The sequence below is a fragment of the Venturia canescens genome, chromosome 3, assembly GCF_019457755.1.
Source record: "Venturia canescens isolate UGA chromosome 3, ASM1945775v1, whole genome shotgun sequence".
NCBI classification, from domain to species: Eukaryota; Metazoa; Arthropoda; class Insecta; order Hymenoptera; family Ichneumonidae; genus Venturia; species Venturia canescens.
In genome coordinates, this window is record NC_057423.1 from 14,852,613 (window position 1) to 14,871,845 (window position 19,233).

The following is a 19,233-nucleotide window of genomic DNA, read 5'->3' on the forward strand; positions in this document are numbered from 1 at the left end:
TTGATCTTGATTCTCAATGGCTTTGCGAAAGTCGGAAATCCCTTTCATTAAATCCTAGCCTCGGTGTCTCTCCCAATCGTAATCGCTACCATCGCCAACCATGACGAAAGCGAAGACAAGGACGATGAGATCCAATTTTGTTTCCGGTGGATTGCTTTTCCTTGTTCCGTCTCGCTCTGTAACCGGATCCGCTTCTGTCAACACTAGCTCTCAGCTTCCATTATGGACAGTGAACAAGAAGCAAGGGATGCTCCTCCGTACACCAGGAAAAGGGGCTGGAGCATCATTTTGCTCTCAGACTAAAGCTAAATCCATTTTGTCTTAATGTCATGAATAACGAGTAAAAATGATGGAACCGTCTGCCCGTTGAGTGTATCTGTTGCTCCACCCGGATCGTAAACGATCCTTTTACTATTAGATCTGAACGTTTCACATGATTGCCTTGGGAAAATACCTATCTCGGGTTCTTGACCAATCATTGTATCATGACTCATGATCCGCTAAATGTCCTCCTACCGAAAGATGCTTTTTCAGGAATAGCTCTAAGGATAGTCGTTGGTGATGATACGGTAGATTGAATTACACACATTGGATGTTTTCAGGGCTAATCGGATTGAAGGTCAATTATTAGACTGATTAGATGGAGGGTAAGACTTAACAAGATATATGCTTCGATCAAATTATCTATACGTGTCTGCTTATAACACAACAACACTCTGGTCAAGACAACGTGTAGGTGTGAGTCTTTATAAGCCCTGATAGTATGATGATATCACTGCAACAACGATACCGAGGCTCGGCTCATGGTAACATGGCTCTTGATACCGACACCTCTCTAACCCAGAATCGTTATTCGGTAATTATCTGCACCGGTATTATATTATCCACTGAATCACAGCGCGTAAACTCTGCTTGCATAGGTTCCCTATATCCCTTTTCGTATAGCTCTGACCATACAACAGATTATAGTATAGATTTAATTAACCAATATCGAATAACCGAGCGAAATTACCATCACACACTCGAGCAGATCGTCCCATCAGAGCTTGACGTACTACGAGCTTTAAAATAAGCGATAACCGCAGTCAATCAGAGATTTTAGAAATTACGGACATGAAGCATGTTATCGAAAATTCTGGTTCAAACTGGACCAATAAGGGGAATTTGTCTTTAGCGTCATACGGCAGAATAACAACCGTCCTCTTTACGGCTCTACTCAAAAACAACGCTGCTCCTAACAGTTCTACTCTCATATTTGAAAATCAATATGTCTCCTCTTTTTTGTCATTAATCTTCTGTGTTATCCGCCTAGGAATGTTAAAGAGTAGAGACGTGATTCATACATGAAATAAAAATCTTCGGAGTGGGAATGTTATCGAGTAGATTTGTAAGAGTCGAGTTGTGTTGCAGCTTGCAGCAAGTCGACTATTCTACTCTCAGTAATGTATTCAATAACAGTTCTCCTCTAAATACATGCTCGAAGAGCGGAGTTGTTATCGCGTAGAGCTGTGATAATGTAGCTGCTAGTTAAGAAGGATGGCTACATTCGTCAAAATAATAAGAAATTGATCAAATTTGATGATAATGTTCTTCAACATCAAGTGCGAAGACACAATTTTTTCAAAATTTTCTTCTGCTTAGTTATCGAGTAATTATATGGAAATGCTATGCTTATACACGTGAACTTTAGTGATCAATTACTCGATAACTGTACAGAAGAAAAATCTTTAAAAATTTGTATTGTTAAATTTGGCACTGAAGAATATGTTCACCAAATTTTATTAAATTCTTATAATTTTGAATTTTTTAATGTATTTAACATGGTTTAGCATGGCAACATTGTATCTTCGCTATCCACCCTCCTTAATAACTCTATCGATAGTCATTCTCGATAACAACTCCGCTCCTTAACAACTGCAGATCTGAGTAGAGGACGTCCACCCTCTTTAACATATCTACTACGATGTGATATTTAATCCCCAATATCTCTACTCATGATGATTTCAGAACGTATCTCATCATGAGTAGAGATATCAAAGATCATTGATTATACATGAGTAGACGTAGAGGTGTTATGAATTTTGGAGTGAAGATTTTAAGAGCAGAGTTCTTTTTGAATAGAGCCATAAAGAGGAGGGTTGTTATTCTGCCCGTCATACTGGTCTGGGACAGTTCTTCAAGTTTGCATTTTCAGAGCAACAAAAATGACCTGGTATAATAAACTGGTTAATTTAATAAAATAAGCATATTAATGTATAAGGAGTGCTTCAATACTTTGCGATTAGTCGGATCCCGATATGAATCCGTTCATAAATAGAACATTCAAAGCATACCTTTGAGACAAATTTTATTCCTTTTGAAAACAAGAACGGTGTCATTGTATCTCGTGCCAGGAGGTGCCGTTACGTTGAGTCTTAAGGTCATCGGTATTTCGGCGCTGAAGAGACCGGAGCAGGGCAGTCGGATTCTGAATACCTGGAGGGTAACCGGGACTTCACCCTTCGCCGACACATTGACCCGCGGCCGTAGGAGGGCGATGGACTCGGCGTTACCCCCGTGTACACCAATCACGTCGTAATCCAGTTCCATGGAATACTGCAACTGAGAAAATAAACGTGCAACGATAAAATAAAATATTCAAAGTGCAAGATATAAGGTCTTAGTTTCCACGTTTATGGGTGCATTTCGTAAGAAATTTTCTCGTGAAATTTCGACGTCTTATTTCCCGGCACGTAAAAACAACATAAAGTACACATAAAGTAGCATTATTGTTTTTTTTTTCCTTTTTAAGATGCGTCGATTAAAATATTACAAAGGAGCACGTAAAAATTTAAGCGAGCATGAATACAACGTTTTTCCCGGGGTTGTTTGAACCACCTCCACTTTCCTCTTCTTACGGAGCTTTTTTCCCCCGCACTGACATTGTTTTTCACATGCATTTTCATCCAGCCCTCACACATCGAACCGACTTTTTACCCATTGGCCGATTCCTCGGGAGTTTTACGAGCGCGTATCGCACCGACAATTCCCCGTGGCTGCTTGAATTCAACCCCCGCTTGCCCTCCACACTCCCGAAGAAGTCGACAATCGGCGATCACACGGAATGCCTGCGAGAGGGCCTCAGCTGTGAGACAAAGACCGAAAGGAAACCGCGATACAGCGTTCAGGCACGCCACAAGTTTTACGATGTTACATAAATAATAGGGTTAGTGCTTCGTGATACAGTGTCAACCCGAAGCCCCCACCCTCCCATTCTTTCTTTTTCTCTCACTCTCGGACTTTCAACCCTCTAGGATGACCTCTGGATCGCCTTTTTCGTATTGTCCAATGATAGTCCGAGCAGCAGGTTTTTAGACCTCGACGAGGCTCGTGTAATCGCTCTCCGAGCTCCGTAGCGTGACACCCGACGCTCTTGATTCATCCGACCCTTTCTAAAAACCTCACACGGAATCCCACTCTCTTTCGCTCCGCGCTTTGTCTCAACCTCTCTTCGTTATTCATGGTGGTTTACATGAGTAGCGTACGATATCGCAAGTCTCTCTTTTCCATTGCCACGATTGGTGCTATCAGTAATGAGTTACAACCGTAGAGGCGACTTTGTTAGCCATCTGGGGAAAAAGTTTTTCATTTGTTTGCACTAATAAAACGTTTTATTCGTTTTTCCACGTTGACGGAATACTCATGCAAAAATAACAGATAACGGAGAACAGGTTTTTAACGACAATGAAATACGTTTGGTCGAGAGGCAATTGGTTGAATTAAGCAAAAACACGAAGTTGCAATATAAACAGACAAGTTTTGGAACAACCGAGCGTAAATAATGTGTCGAGAGCTTGAATTATCGTTCTTTCAGTGTCTCCCCTGTCTCCTGCTGTCGTATAAACTTCCATACTCCGGATGAACGTCTTTCATGCAGTTCGAAAATGTATGTTTCCCTCCGAGCTAACTTTCTTCCGTACACAAGCTCCCTGCTCCTCCTTCCCTCTTCTTAAGTCAACTTTCCAGCACAGATTCTTCCTCAAGGTTTGGTAGGCCAACGAAAAGAAAACGAAATCCGTTGTAAAAATAAGTGGAAAAAATACAAGCGAAAGGAAGCGAGTTCGCGGTGGAAAGAGTAGAAAACACGAGCAGAGAGGCCATCCGCCGGTTCACTCGGCGAGCTATCCCCTTGCGTGATTCGAGCTCGAAGCGCAAGCCAATCGATTTATCTTAGCTCTCTCGAACATATCGAAAGGATTCGAGACTGAAAATCTATCGGAAGGGCGGTGGGAGGAATGAACAAACGAATAGTAACGCTACGCCATTGAGTGATTATCTGCAGCTCCAAGCAAGTTTGCTTAATATCCACTCTTGCAATCTTACAATCAGTAATAGCGTAAAAATGTTTGCACAAGGAGCGAACTCGCTCTCGCTACTTCCCAGTCCCTTCCAAATATTGTAACCCACTGTTTTACACCATTTACACTGCTCGCGAGTCCAACGTTACTAATACCTGCGCCAGCACGATTCTTGCTTCGGGAAACCGACTGAAAACTCCCGACCAATCCTCCAACTTCTTACTGTATTGTTCTACTCTTTTGTGACGTACAAATTTTTTATTAGCCTCAATGCTTTAACCATTTATTTAACATAATTCCAATAGTCTTCACGTTCGTTGTTACAATCCCCTATATTAATCGGATTTTGACAAAATAATTGAATCAACCACGTCGAGGTGAGGATAACAATGCTCTCCGATTACTATTCATAATTATAATGGGTACGAAATTTCCATTGAGCTTCGCTCATTACGAAGCATGCAAATAAAGCATGAAATTAGTTTGGCTACAATAGTGTACTTTAACGTAGAAATATAATGATGGAATGCGCTCGCGGATTCAAAGGATGACATACGAGGGTGAGGATACAACAATAAAGCTGAAAAATTTGTAACGTGTAACTGGAGTACCGTTTGGTAGTGGCACTTCTATTGGGGGACTGCATTTGATCTCTGCGGTAAAGGAATCGGCTGTGATGGCGTCGAGGGATGAGAAATAAAATAAAAAACGGTCGAAGAGTTTCTCGGTCGTCAAACCAATGTCATACGATAGTAGTAGAGGCACAGCGTTGTATAGACAGAGGGCAAAGGTCTTGAAGGGTTTTTTCTTTCCCGTTGTGTCCTTCGCTCGCGCAATAACGAAATGCCATTGGGTTTTCCGCTTTCTCCTTTCTTTTTTCCTTCAAGCCCTCGAGCGATCCCACTTTCTCCTTCGCGCGTTTTCTCGCTTCGACCTTTCCACCATTACCGTTATCTCGCCTCAAATCTATATACACTGTTCGGCTTTGCACGAGAGAGAAAAAGCTCGAACATGGTCCGGGGTAGAACGGAATGAAAGTTACGAGTTTACGCTTTGATTTGATTCCACGAATCCCCTCCGTCACCCTCACAGCTCGTGATCCGTCTCTCAGCATCCTTCACTTGCTCCACCAAAGTTTCAGTGTCGCCTCTTCTCACTCATCGAGAAAAAGTTCGAGAGAAAGAGAGACCGAAAGAGGAGACGAGCTCCTGCTCCCACACAGTTAAACACCAAGGGAGATTTCCACTGTGGTAGCCGTTAGACAGAAATTAAATCGAATCGCGTCTTTGACAGAAACGGGGTAAGGGATAAGAGTAAAGGAAATCGGAATCTCGTACAACAGATGAGAGAATTCCACGTTGAATACGCCAAGCGCTGCTTTTGGCATTTCCTCTTAGATTGAATGAACCAAATTCCGTAATTCATCGGTTGCAACATTTTACAGTGACTTTTTATATATAATCGGATTAAAATCATCAGTTACTTCTCGTAATTAGTTCGTGGAGAAATAATCTAAATTCCAGTTCCTGGTATCATGAAAAGTCCTGATTTTCAGTGAAATGAGAAACACTTTTCTAAACTGTTAGCATCGGTGTAAAAAAGATCAATACTAACTTGACCATTGAGAATTACAGGCAGATGTTTTGTAGCCAGCCGTGTATTCATCGGAATATAAGAAGCATTATGTTTTGTACAGGAAAAAGGACTGTGATAAAATATTGTTTATTTGAATAAAATTTGAAATAGGCTCCGAGGCGTCCTTCTTGTTTCTCGAGAAAAGTGAATTTGCAACAGCAACGTCTCGTGACGCTGTCAATGAAGTGCAGCTCGTTTAGTATTAGTGTGTACGTCGGTAGGAGAATCGCGTGACGAGCTTGAACGAATTAAAGGAACAAAACTCTCGAAGCTCCGAGCTCGCTTCGTGCTACGGAGGAATCCTCAATAGGAAAGCTCCTTAGAGGCACGCGAGCGAACAAGCGGCTCGAGGTTCCTTTTCCTCCGCCTTGCCCGTGACCCGCAAGCTCCCACGAGCGACGGTAATATTTCAATCAAATATTTAACCGTTAATGGTCTTACGTACCACGCTACAGTGAGCTGCAAAGGTTCTCGTTTTTCGTGAAAGTCCTGTATGAAAGTGAGTTTGATTCTCCTTCGTGTATAAAAGGTTTTATCGAGCTGTAAAGCGCCACTTTCGATGCTGCTATCAATCAGTCACGTTTATCCTTGTAATATGAAGCTCGCGTTCAAATTTTTCGTCGTCGCGAAAATGGTCCCTGCAAAAAGAGATTACAACGTAAGAAGAGTTCACGAGGGATGGGGAAAATTCCGAAATGAATCTGCGAGAATAAACATAATTCAAATCCATACATTTTTCAAATTCCCACGATCCTTTTGATCGTTTGCAATTATTATTAACACCGGTTGACTGGTGAGCTTTTTTCTAGTTTTTGTGCCAAAACTGGTGCAAGCCAATATGTTACCGAAAATCACGATAATTTATTTCTGAGGGTTTTCGAGGTTGCTGATTCCATTTTCATGTGACAAAGCATGAAATTTTCGCAGTGAAAAATTAACAAATTTCACCCTGAACCCTTATTTTTCACATTTTTGGGGGTAGCGAATTTTGTTTGATTTCGGTGAAAGAGTCCAGTGCGTCCATTGAAAAAACGAAAAATTTCACCCTCAACCTTCGATTTTCCCCATTTCCAAGGGTAGTGAGGTGAAAATTAAGTTCAAAAATCGACTCAGCGATCCAAAAAACCATTGTATACCAATTTTTGTCCAAATCAGTTGAAAATTGAAAAACTTATTTCAATATGTACACATACGATGCAAAACCAGAATGGGCCCGACTTTTTTTGTACACATATGATCGAATACCAGTCCAACCGGTTAAGATATATGGAGCGTTCGTAATTTTTTGAACATTCGTCGTATTTCAAGTGAGCTGTTAATTTCAAAAGAAACAACATTTTCTTCAGAGTTTTCCGTTATCTCACACGTGATAATAACGCCGGAGGGAAGATTGAGACCCCTACAAGCGAACTTGAGCCCTCTCGTCGCTTTAACGAGCGCTTTTAACGGTTTAATTATTAGCTCGACTGTACTCAAGAGACATAAGGGCTGTTTGCACCCTCGGCGTTAACGCAATACGCTTGAGCAACCCTGTACTCTTCGAGTGTGTATACATACCTATCAATATAAATATATGTATAACATTATATTGTACACATATAGCCGCAGGCGTGTCGAGGAGTCTGTTGCCTCGAAATTGTGAACGGTCCGGAGGATGCGCGAATCCGGGGCAGATGTGAACGGCTCGGGCGCGAGGGAGTCTCTACAACCCATTCCCGTTTTGTGGAAATGTTTCATCTATCCACGAGCCACGTTTTAGCTACAGTCTCTGCGGCAACGACCGGTACGTCTGTCTGGCTGTTTCTCCTCCTTCTCCACCCTCTGTCTCTTTCTCGTCGTCTAACATCCCTCTTCGGTCTCTCTCGTCGGTCCATTCTCGTCTGACGGGCAAACGAGCTAGCTCACCGGAGTCACGCGTATAATACATATGCAATTCTCATTCCCACTTCTCTCGTATACGTCCTTTGGGATACCTTGAGTTAACTTCAACGAGCGAATATGTGCGGATCCATGATCTGTCTCCGTCACTCTTCTGTCTGCTATACGCTGTGACACTCATTTCGTTTCTTCTTCCCCGTGTATATTGGAGGATTTCCCTTTTCATCGGTATATCTTTCCCTCTCTTTCCACTTCCGCATTTCTCTACGGCTCTTTGTGGCTTCGAAGCTTTGAGTGTGTTAATACGCGACAATCGTGCAGACACCGTCGCTCTCGCGAGAAGCTGAATGAACGCTCGAACAAACCCTGCTTCGCCGATAAGCAGTAAGCTGTCGCACCAACCCCGCACGAGATTTCCTGCGTCTATACACGTTGCACGTCGCTGCACTTGTGTCTGTAACTTCTCGTGTCTTCCCATGCGTATAACTGTGTGCGTTCCTGGGCACGATCGTTGGTCGTATGTAGATTGGAGAGGAAGGTGCATTAGTCCCTACTATCAGGGGCGCCAGTTCCAGACTCTCCCAACCCATTTATACAAAGAGACTTGGAATTATAATCGACGAAATTATATATTCCCTTGCCCTGGCCGCGTTGCCATATATCTGCGACGCAAATCAAACTTTTTCCATTATTTTATCTCCTCATATCGAATGCATCACAACGAACTTTTATTACGGTGAAAATTGGCTGGAATAGTATTCCGAATCAAAACTGTTATCGCATGATACGAATTGCTGTGCTTAGAAAGCTCCGCATATTTCACGTGTTCGGGGTGCGCTGATTCGTTCGTCTCTGGTCAAACTTTCACAATATACCCAATTCGCCTTAATGAAAAATATTGTTTTATTCCTCGTATTTCGGACATGTATTTTAAACGTGCGGAAGGGTCTGTAAAGCAGTCGCCGCTGAATTATTTCGTTGGGCGGCTCGTAGTCCAGACGCTTAATTGGTGGCAAGGGGCGAATAAAGTAAAAGTTGCCGCACGATATAAAGGGGTCCGAGGATAAGAAAGGGTTCCTTTGCCGTCAGTGGACGAAGACTTCACTATGTGCGGCGACACTGAAAAAGGCAGTTCGCAACTTAATGCGAAAACATTGCGTCTTCCGTCGTCCTCGCCGTGGAACTCGAGACTAACCGAGTCTTTGTCCGGGTGCTTGTGTTTGTTTATATTGGCTTTAGGGTGGGAAGGACGAGACGGAACGTCACGTGAGGGATTGTGCTACGAGTCCCAGAGGAATGTTGTGGTCCGAGGGCTGTGGAATTCCACATAGGACGCCTGGGTTTTTTCCTCACGCGCGCGCTCGTACGTACAAATAGTACAACGGTCGAGTCCACCGATACGGAACGACCTAATCTTTTAATCCTGACTCGGTCTGATCGCAGTGCCGATCGCAGGATTGGACTATCAGTTGGACGACGTAGAAAAATCTCTCTTTAATCCGAAAAATATAACTCAATAACGACCTTTTCCTTGGCAGTGCCGTTTATCCCTCAGCGTCGCGGCTCGATTATTAATCGGTGCAGTAATAGTCTCACGTTTTTCCAACTTCATTGATAGAATCAATCAAATCACCGCTAGACCGAACGCTGCGCTGGCGATCGGCCAAAAAATTCGGCGAGTCTTTATGGAACGATTAATAACTGAGCCAGTTATTAATTAGCAGCTTCATTTTTGTAAAAACCAAATTTCCGCGACCCGTCTCACAAGTTAATGAATGATATTTTCATTTTAAGCTCAAACGAAACGGTCAGAAAAACGTGCCGAGCGAATCGACCAGCGACCGAACGGTGGACCCCTGTCATGTCGACATTCCGGAGAATCATTCAGTTTCAAATACTTTTTTCAATATATTTCTTGCACGCAAAGAAACAATGCAGTTCGAATAAATCGATTTAACACCCGTTATCTAAATCTCATGTTAATTATCTTAGATCCATTCTCCCGTACATTTTTCAATTGCGCACGCTGTTGACAGATGTGCCTGAGCGAGCCTGCATACGTTACATTTATAATACGCAGTCATAAATCAATCCGCACGTACTTCCGTCCCATGTACATCGCCACATCTGCATAAATTGCACTCGATAAAATGTTCCCGGCCGCATATTCACATCTACATATATACAAGCGGATATAAATATTTTGCATATACATAGACCCACGTATACGAGCTGGAATAACAGCTACCTTTGTTTAAATATGCACATTCGAATATATACGAATATACATGGAGATAAGTGGTCCTCGCGTATCTATACATTCTCGCTGCATTCGCCCTGAGAGCGGAGAAGCGATACACTCGTAAAGAGAGGTGGCGTGTTGCAACTTAGTTGCGGAGTGTTTCACGCCTCTGCTTTTAGCAGTGAGCAACACGTTAAAACTAAAGCATCGTGCAAAAGCAGCGTCAAGTGTACGTTTCAACCGGTTTATCAAATGTAGTTTAGCGTTGCGTTTATCGTCGTCGTTCGCTCTCGCAAAATGAGGCAAGTAAGAAAGACCTTCGGTGAGCGACTGCCAGGTGTGCGCGACGACGAGTAAATTCCCTGTGTTCGCGTGTTTAGAAGGAAAACAGTCGGGAGAGAACGAAATTGGCGGTGACAGAGGTGTGGGCTGAAAAGCCTCGTCGTGGCTTGGAGCAGCAACTGTAGACACTCAATGTGCTTGTATGTTGCTAAAATAAAATATATACACATGTATGTATGCGAATGTAAGGTGAGAAACGAAAAGAGAGAGAGAGAGAGAGAGAAAATGCCCAAGGAGAGACGAATGCCCGGAGGAAGGGGGCACGTAGGGCAATTTTCGAGTAATTCGATGGGGCGCGATCGCCATAGCAACCCCTCGTCCTCTATGCCAGTTAACCCTCCTTGGAAGCTGGAGCGCCTGTTCAAACAACCCCCAAACTCTGTACCATATCAGACCAGTACTCACTTCGTCCCAGTCATTCCTCTCGCCTCCTCTCTTTCTCGTCCTACTCATACCTCTGTACTATAAATGTATGTATTCACCTCGCTCCCGCACTATCTCGCTTTCCCCGCTTCCTGTTCGTTCACTCGACTCCCTCGCGTTCCAAGTGTCCACGCACGTATATACCTATACTTGTATTCATATTGTATCGTGTGTACTTTCCAACACTATTCCTCGCACTCGTACACTCGCACGACACCAGATCAACAGGGCTGTTTATGTATAATATATATATTATGTATATAAAGTCCCAGAATATATTCTCGCGTACCAGGAGCCCAGGAATACCGAGAAATAAAAGGTCAGTGCGTATAGATATATTTTCATATTTGTTGTGCATCTATGTGTATTTCCGTTGTATGATAAAATTTGTACATTCTCTCGACGATCTGCATGCCGAGCTCGGAGAAAAACAGGGGAAAACAGTGGGATAGAGATACATCGTCGCGAGCATTGCATGGTGAGGAGAGCGTTGTTTTTCGACGGAGATTGAATGATAAACTAGATGCGGATAAGGCCTTTCTGATTTACGGACTGTTTCGTCGACGTGTTTTTTTACTCGACTTCCATCCACTTTTTCGCCGGAGTTTTTGATGAGACAATACTAATCTACAAAGTCAATTCACGCGCGGTGTGATGAGAATCTCCGGAGAATTGAAATTCTCCGCGTTCGCTAAAGTCGAGGCAAGAAAATATAATTTGTGAGCTCGTATTTTTAATACAATTATTATCCCAATGGATATGCAATCTCAGCCCTGGAAAACTGCGAGAAATCAAGATTGTCTGTACTGCCGGAGCTGCGAGGAAAACAGAGAGAAGAACGGGCGATAACATTCTTGTATTTCGAAAAATAAAAATAAAGCTTCGGGAAAAATACTCCTGGGACAGGGCCGCGGGAGTGTCTGATGTTGAAAAAATAGTCCGCAACCTCTGAAAATGAGAATACGCCGCAAGAAAAAAAATCTTCGCTCGCTCCATAATATTTCTCGAGTTCCGGGTTCGTATTCGTCTCGCTTGCACACACTCATTTATTTCCTCACCCGTTTTAGCGCTTCGCTCTCGCACGGAAATCCACCTCTTGAGATATTCTTGTGTACCAGACACTCGTATTATTTCTAATTATTTTTAAACCCACGAGAAACCGCCGGACGACTCGTTCTCACTACGCCGGTACACTCACGACTTGTACTACTTAGAGTAAGCTCTCTACCTCAATTTGTTTCCTTTGTGTACTCTAAAACTCGGAGAGAACATTTTTCTTCCACACGTTAAATCCACGAGTCCCCGATAAACTTGAAGGTGGTACAAAAACTAGGCGACCGTGAATCAAATAAAAAGAATTCTATTGACTCAGTTAACTCATCGTTCATCCTTCAACACGTTTAATTCTCGTAGTATATTCCGTAATGCTTCACCAATGGGCATTGAATTACCGGTAGTGAAGACCAACGGAGTGAGGGATATAAATTAGAGGAGAGTTACTCGACGGTATTATTGCGAGACCTGCTTAATTATAAAACCGATAAATTCATGGAGTTGCTCGGAAGGAATGATTGCTATGCTAGACTGCGCTATGTATTTCCCGTTACAGAAAAGGTCTTCTCGGTTGGACAGACGTCTGGAATCTCCGGGTGATAAACGAGCTTCTGATCCTGATCCCTGCGTACATGCAGGGAGAGTTTTTATTCTAAATATCACAATCTTAATGAAAAATTTAAACGTAATTTACAGAACGGACATGCAGAAAAAAGTAAATCTCGCATCGTTTATCTTTCTTAATATTCTCGTAACTAACTTTATGACTGAATCCGATTTAGTGACGATAATTGGAAATGAATGTATAAATAAAGAGTATCATTCCCGGTTTTAAAAAACATCGTTCATTTCAGAAGATTTGAAGGGTGAGATGCTCCATTCCTCAAACCTTTCTTATATGTTGAAGGTGTTTACAAGCGAAAGCATTGGACATTCGAGTCTTCTCGCATCTCTCGCTTATTGAGTAACGCTCAAAGAAGAGAAACCCGAGCTCTCGGACGGTTTCTCATACTTATCTTCCTCAAGACCTTTTCGAGTCTTCCATCACTCTGGAAAGTTTTCCAGCTCCCCTTTCACCGTTTTCGCAATTCCTTTGCTGCCCTTCTGCTCTCTCTCTTCTCGTGCCTTCGTCATCTCTTAACGCTCTTACCATCCACCTTTGCCCTGATCCTCATCCATGAGTATACAAGAGTTGGGGAAGCGTCTCTACAATTAGGTGCGTCGTTGGGCGTCGCCCGTGCGTTTCAAACCCCCATCAAAATTCGTTTTCAACGAAGCAACCGTAGATTTATAAAGATATACATATAGGACCCGCTTAACCGGTTGACTGTCGATCGAATCTTCAACTTCTCGAGTGTGTTGAGCCAACGTCGCGAATATTCATGTTTATCAAATGTGCAACCAACTGATAAATTGGAGATTCTTGGTCGCGCACCAATTTCCGATCGATACTGTCGATCGTTTCCCTTCTTTGATGGGAACCCCTTTGGACGAAATTATCTCTCAGTGATTTTCAAGCCTGAATGAATATTTCAAATTTTTAACTAGTCGAAACTTTCTTCACGACAGTTGTTGAAAACCGATTCGATAGTTTTTCATTGAGGAGTTACATTGGCCAGAAAAGATGAATCTACTAGATTTAATATAACAAGTTGAAAAGTTGCGATGAAAATAAAACACGAAAACCATAACTTATCAAATTTATTAAAAATTTCGGTAATTATGCAGAAGTGGGGCTCCGTTTACAATCCGGCTAATTTCTTTTTTTAAGTTTTTTTTTAAATATTTTTTAGTATTTAATTTTAAGTATTTAAGTTCTTTTTAAGTTTTTAAGTTTTTTTAAGTATAGCCCTGAATTCATAAAAAAAGATTTTAACCAGTTTTGGGGTGGAGCCCCACTTCTGCATATTTACCAAAATTTCAACCTTTCCGGACGGAATATTATTAGTGGACGTAGCCTGCACTGAAACAAAAAAAAATTATTTTTTCAAAAAATTTACAAAAAATTGTAAATATTGATAATGATCGATGATATACAATTGCAGTCATGCTTGCCATACTCGATTCACAACGTTTAACGCCATTTTTTCAAAAGAGACCAGGCAAGTAGGTGTCACTATTGGTGTATCGAACCCAGCCTCATATTGTTTCGTTGTGCCAAAGCACAAATACGTCTATTCAAAGCGCGATTTATATAAATTAGAAAAAATATTAAGAGTAATAAGAATATGCTAAATAAGAAAAAAAAGACGAAACAATCCCGGTCAAGATCGAGAACGGGAATAATATAAAAAACGAAAATTTCGAAAAATTAAGGGATTTGTCCTAATTAGAATTAAAAAAAAAATCGATTTTTTTATTGTATTTTTTAAAAGTGTGCATATTTAAAAGTATCATACTAAAATTTTATAAATATCTGAGCAGTCTAAGTGTACTTTTGAGCGACGTTTACTTGGCTGTCTGAGCGCGCTAAGCATCGCCCAGTGCGGTACCACACCTTTGTTTAAAAGCGTTTTTCTCAAAATTACGTTTTTGGATGGCTTGTTGATAAGATCTCCGAAACTAATCATCCAATCCTTACCAAAATTTAACCACATGTTCATCTTTATGACTATAGCTGTAGCATATCATACGAATTTTAAAATTTTGAGCGGAACTTTTTTGCAAAAAACGATGAAAAAAATGTGCTTTTTCGTAGTTTTTGGAAAAATGACCGCCAATTTGTCATTTTTAAAAAAATCGAAAATCCTATGATATGCGTTATAGCCATTTAGTTATCGAATCTAAAACCATTTTTATTTTTTTTCCGATCATCCATTCCAGAGATTTTATCAATAGCGCACAGCCACCTTTTTTTTGGACCTGCTTTCTCCCCCATTTTTCTGTACAAAAGGTGAGACAAATAAATATTAAAAAAATACATTTTTTTTGTGTATTTTAAAAGTGTTTTTTTTAGGCCTAATACTTTTTATATCCATATTTATAATTTATACCAGTCAAACAAATTCGGGAAGATAGTTTTTTTGCCCGTCTAATTAAGTAAGACCGCTTAAAAGGACAAGTGAATAAACAAAGGTTATGAGTCGTTAGCATGTATTCCACACGAACGAAGTGACGCAGAAAAAATTAATAACATTCTAGAAATTGTTTCAACTGGTAAGTATAAAACCTCCATGTGAGTAAATTTATTTATTTGAGACAATATAATAAAAAAAGTCTTATTTTTCGATACGAGAACTGAGACTCAGATACCACACGAATCTAATAAAAATAATAGACGATTTCGTCTTAAAAATATTCATTTGTTCACACGACAAATAACAAAAAGTTCCCATACGAATCTTATAAGTGTTATTATGGTGGATCAGCTCAACGAGTATCTATGAGCTCATAAAATACAATGAGTGTTGACTTGTCCTATGTCCTCATCCCTACTTATTCAAATCAAATTTTTGATGCAGAGAATGAGGCTGCGAAGACTTTGTGATGAGAGAAAATGTATTGCAAGCTCTCAGAGTAGATCTAAGTGGGCCAAAACTTAGAGAAATTAAATATCACGAGGAACTAAAAGATGCGTTATCACCATCGACCAAACGAGACCTTTTAGAGAAAAATAAAAAAGAAATTTAGAGTCGTACAACCAAAAAATTGACCTCTATCTAAACGCAACAAAAATGAATCTCGACATGGTTCCACTTTCGTCTGAAATCGCGAAGAAAAGAGAAGAACATTTCGTAGAAACGCAAAATTGCGTAAGTACGACCTTAGCTGCTCTAGGTAGAGCAGTTTCAGTGCTCATCGATCCTCCGGAAAAAGTATTGAACGAAGAAATTTTCACGAACTTTTTAAGTTAGGCTGATCAATTGTTATCCAATCTTTTATATCAACAAACTGGTGCACGAAAATCTTTCATCACGCCACAACATTTAGTAAAAACATAAAACCAACGGTAGACGCGATGATATCGAATGAATGGATGTAAAAGAAGTGTAGCATGTTTGGAATACCAATTTGTTTTGAAGAAATGATATTTGAAACATTAGAGGAAAGAACATAAGGAAAACTGCGTGACAACGTTAAAAAAATATAAAGCTTTGATCACCTTGAACAAAAAAAATTAAGAACTCCGTCAAATTGTGAGTTGATGAGAAAATGTCAAAAATGACATTAGTCTTAGGGTACACAGGTAAATTGGAATGGGCGTATTTCAAATTAACATCACTTCACATTAATTCGAAAATTATTGTTCTTTTATTAACATTAAAGTTTGTTTCAGTTTTCTCTCTTGATGTATTTTACAGAGTGGATGATATATTAGAAAATTAGGTAAAAAAATTGCTTTACATCTTTTTCAATATTAACAATACTGTTTTAATTCGCGAAATTAAAATTGTTTTTTGTTTTTTCCTCTAAATCTTATTGATTATATTATCACACGTACAAGGATCATAGATGACTTTGCTCATGAGTTTTAAACATTATCATAATCATACATTTAGCAACCGAAATTGTAGCCAGCACAAGCACAATGCGCCCATATATAATTCTTATATTAAAACATCGTACCCACTCTTCTTCGCTTCTATCTTGATTGTTATTTTTATAGCAAAAGACACATATAGCATCTTTTTCGGTCGGTGTTTTCGTACCCTCATTGAACTCTATTGTAATGTCGGTTTAGTTGGACTCGTCAACATCACTAAAGTCAGCGCCAGGATCAGAATTTGAGGATTAACACTCTATAGAACTTTTTTGGCTTTTTTCGTATTATTTTTTTTTTATCGGTCCGTTTTTCCTCTGTCTGATCTTCACTTATCGTATTTTATTTCTCAGAATTTTTTGATTGTGCAGATGTCAGGTTTTTTATTTATACAACAAAGTTGTTACAATTTCAGACTTTATCTGTTTACGACCTTGATTGGACTTTTTCTTCTGCGACTTGAGCACAGCCACAATATCGAAGAGTTTGCAAAAGCAGCTACACTAGTACATGATGGACCAGGTCTCACGTCAAAATGACGATTCCCTCGTGACGAAGTTGCATCTTCGACACCTGCAGGCGTTATCTGAAGATTAGAGACGTTCTCAGGTTCTTCTTCATTTATCTTATCTACTGCATCTGAATAATCATCATCCGTGAAAATATTTATGTTGAAAAAGTATATTCCGCCAACTTGGAAGCCGTTTAGAGCAATCGCTCCTGTTTGACATTTGATATCTAGAGTCGCGGCAGCGACTCTGAGACAAGTACATTTATAAGATATGACGAGTTGCTGCCAGAGACTCTTTACCGGAGCGATAGCGTTTCCAATTGTTTTCGAAAATTTTCAAAATTTGTTTCTTCAATAATTAATTAACTATATCATTTCGGAGAATATTATACGTTGACATATTTTTTATTATTTTTTTTCTTTCGTAGGCGTTTCCAAACAACTGAGTAATGTCATACGCTGTAATGTGTCTGTTTTTTTCTCTGAGGAGTATAGTCGAACTTTTTCACTGTTATCAGATTTCAATGGACCCATGAAAATGACTGAACTTTATGGATGCAGTGTGGAGATAAGGTAGGAACTACCACGTGATGATGTTGAGTCAGATTCATCACTACAATATTTTTGATATGGCTGTAATGGCCGACAAGGATTAATAGAACAGGAGATTTTTTGTCAGGCTTTACATATTCGATGAAATGCTGAAACCATTGAGCAAAGAGGTAGGTTTGAATCCATCCCGATGGATGAGCACTTCCAATAGAACCTTGTGGAGTACCTCACATATTAAATTATTCGTCATATTTTTCGAGAGGCAAATGATCGTGGGAGGTACGAATATTCCTGCTGGACTCATATAGAGGACATGAGTTATAAGCGATTCTCTTTCGGCTGATGTTAAGGAAGTTGAGGCTGTACAGTCATTTTTTTTTCCCAAAAGTGATGACCTGTACCTTTCAAAAGTTAGGCCAGTTTACAGTTTGGCCTAACAAAAATAAATCTGAAAAAAATTGACATTATTCGGCAAGCCTTGCTCATGTTGCCCAAAAAATTTCATATTTTTAGCATCATTTTTAACGGAGATATCACTGAATGTGTCTTGACTTCCATAAGATTACATGTTATTTGGCCCAAATTGTTATTGATTTTTCTCAGCAACGATGCTCCTAAACTGTCTGAAAATTTAACTGATTTTTTTTTACACTTCACTTTATAAGATGCAATCGGTTTAAAAGCGGTGACATCATTTTCATTCTAATGCCTCAACTTCCTTAACTCCAATTTGTTTTTTTTTCCTTCACGACCAATGATTTTTGGAATTCTACTCTGAACGGTGGAGAGCCCACTTTCATCTTGTAAGCGACAAAATGAAATTTTAGATAAGAGATAAGTTTATTTTCCTCCGTATCCATAATACCATTTTATATGAATATCACCAAAGGCAAGGTCGCCCTCTAAAAAATTTATTGACATCGCTGTCTATGTTTGTATCGAGTTTTTATATCGTTATCTCGACATTGTAATGTGTTGCCGCTTGAATTGAAGGAAATGATTGTGAATATGTGAGAATCTGCGTCTGTGTGTGTGAAACTGAAAATTTAAATTATTAAGAAATCGCCGACCCGACACCGAGAACGAATTTATCAACCTTGATATGTATTTTTTTCTGTTTTCGTTTTCTTGGTTGTTTGCGGAATAAATGAATGGTCACGAAATAGTATGATTTCTTTGAAACTGATCGTTCTCTGAAAATTAAAGGAATAAGTTACAATCTATATTGAAAATACGCGCAGCCGAAAAGTGATTTTCGGATAAAATTTTGTCAAGGTTATCATAAAATTTGTTTATTTTCTTTATTGTATTATATTTATTTTCTCTTTGGTAAAACCATTGGCTCGTGCTTGTGAGGTTCCTGTCGACTGTCTAATATTTGTTTGTTGCATTACAAAAATCCTTTCAACCAACATCACTAGCGAATCCCAGTTTATGAAGGTATTTTCAATGTTATTTTTCACGGCTAACTGTTACGCCAGTTTTCAAAAATCTGTTTGGGTTAAACCGTAAAACTTGCTCTCTATCGCCAGAGCGTATTATACAAGCTAACTCTCAATGTTTTTGTCGAATTTGTACTTCCAACTAATCACTTTATTCGTAAGCTCCACAACAGAAAGACCGCTGGGCTTCCTACAAAGTACAACCATTTTACACACACATCAATAATAAAAATGAAACAAAAAAAGATAAGTACAGTGACTAACAATGAAACAATTTGAAATGATAAAAAAATTAAATTAAACCTCTGTCATACAAACATACCTAAAAATATGCATAT

General features: G+C 39.9%; 1 protein-coding gene across 1 annotated transcript in view; it reads right to left on the reverse strand.

Annotated features, from left to right (window-relative positions):
• Positions 1-19,233, reverse strand: part of LOC122407755 (tyrosine-protein kinase Drl-like) — an 83,753-nt gene that overhangs the window by 19,919 nt on the left and 44,601 nt on the right. The window contains exon 3 of the mRNA XM_043414169.1: positions 2,334-2,601. Coding sequence (XP_043270104.1) covers positions 2,334-2,601 — 268 coding nt within the window. The remainder of the gene's footprint in view (positions 1-2,333; positions 2,602-19,233) is intronic.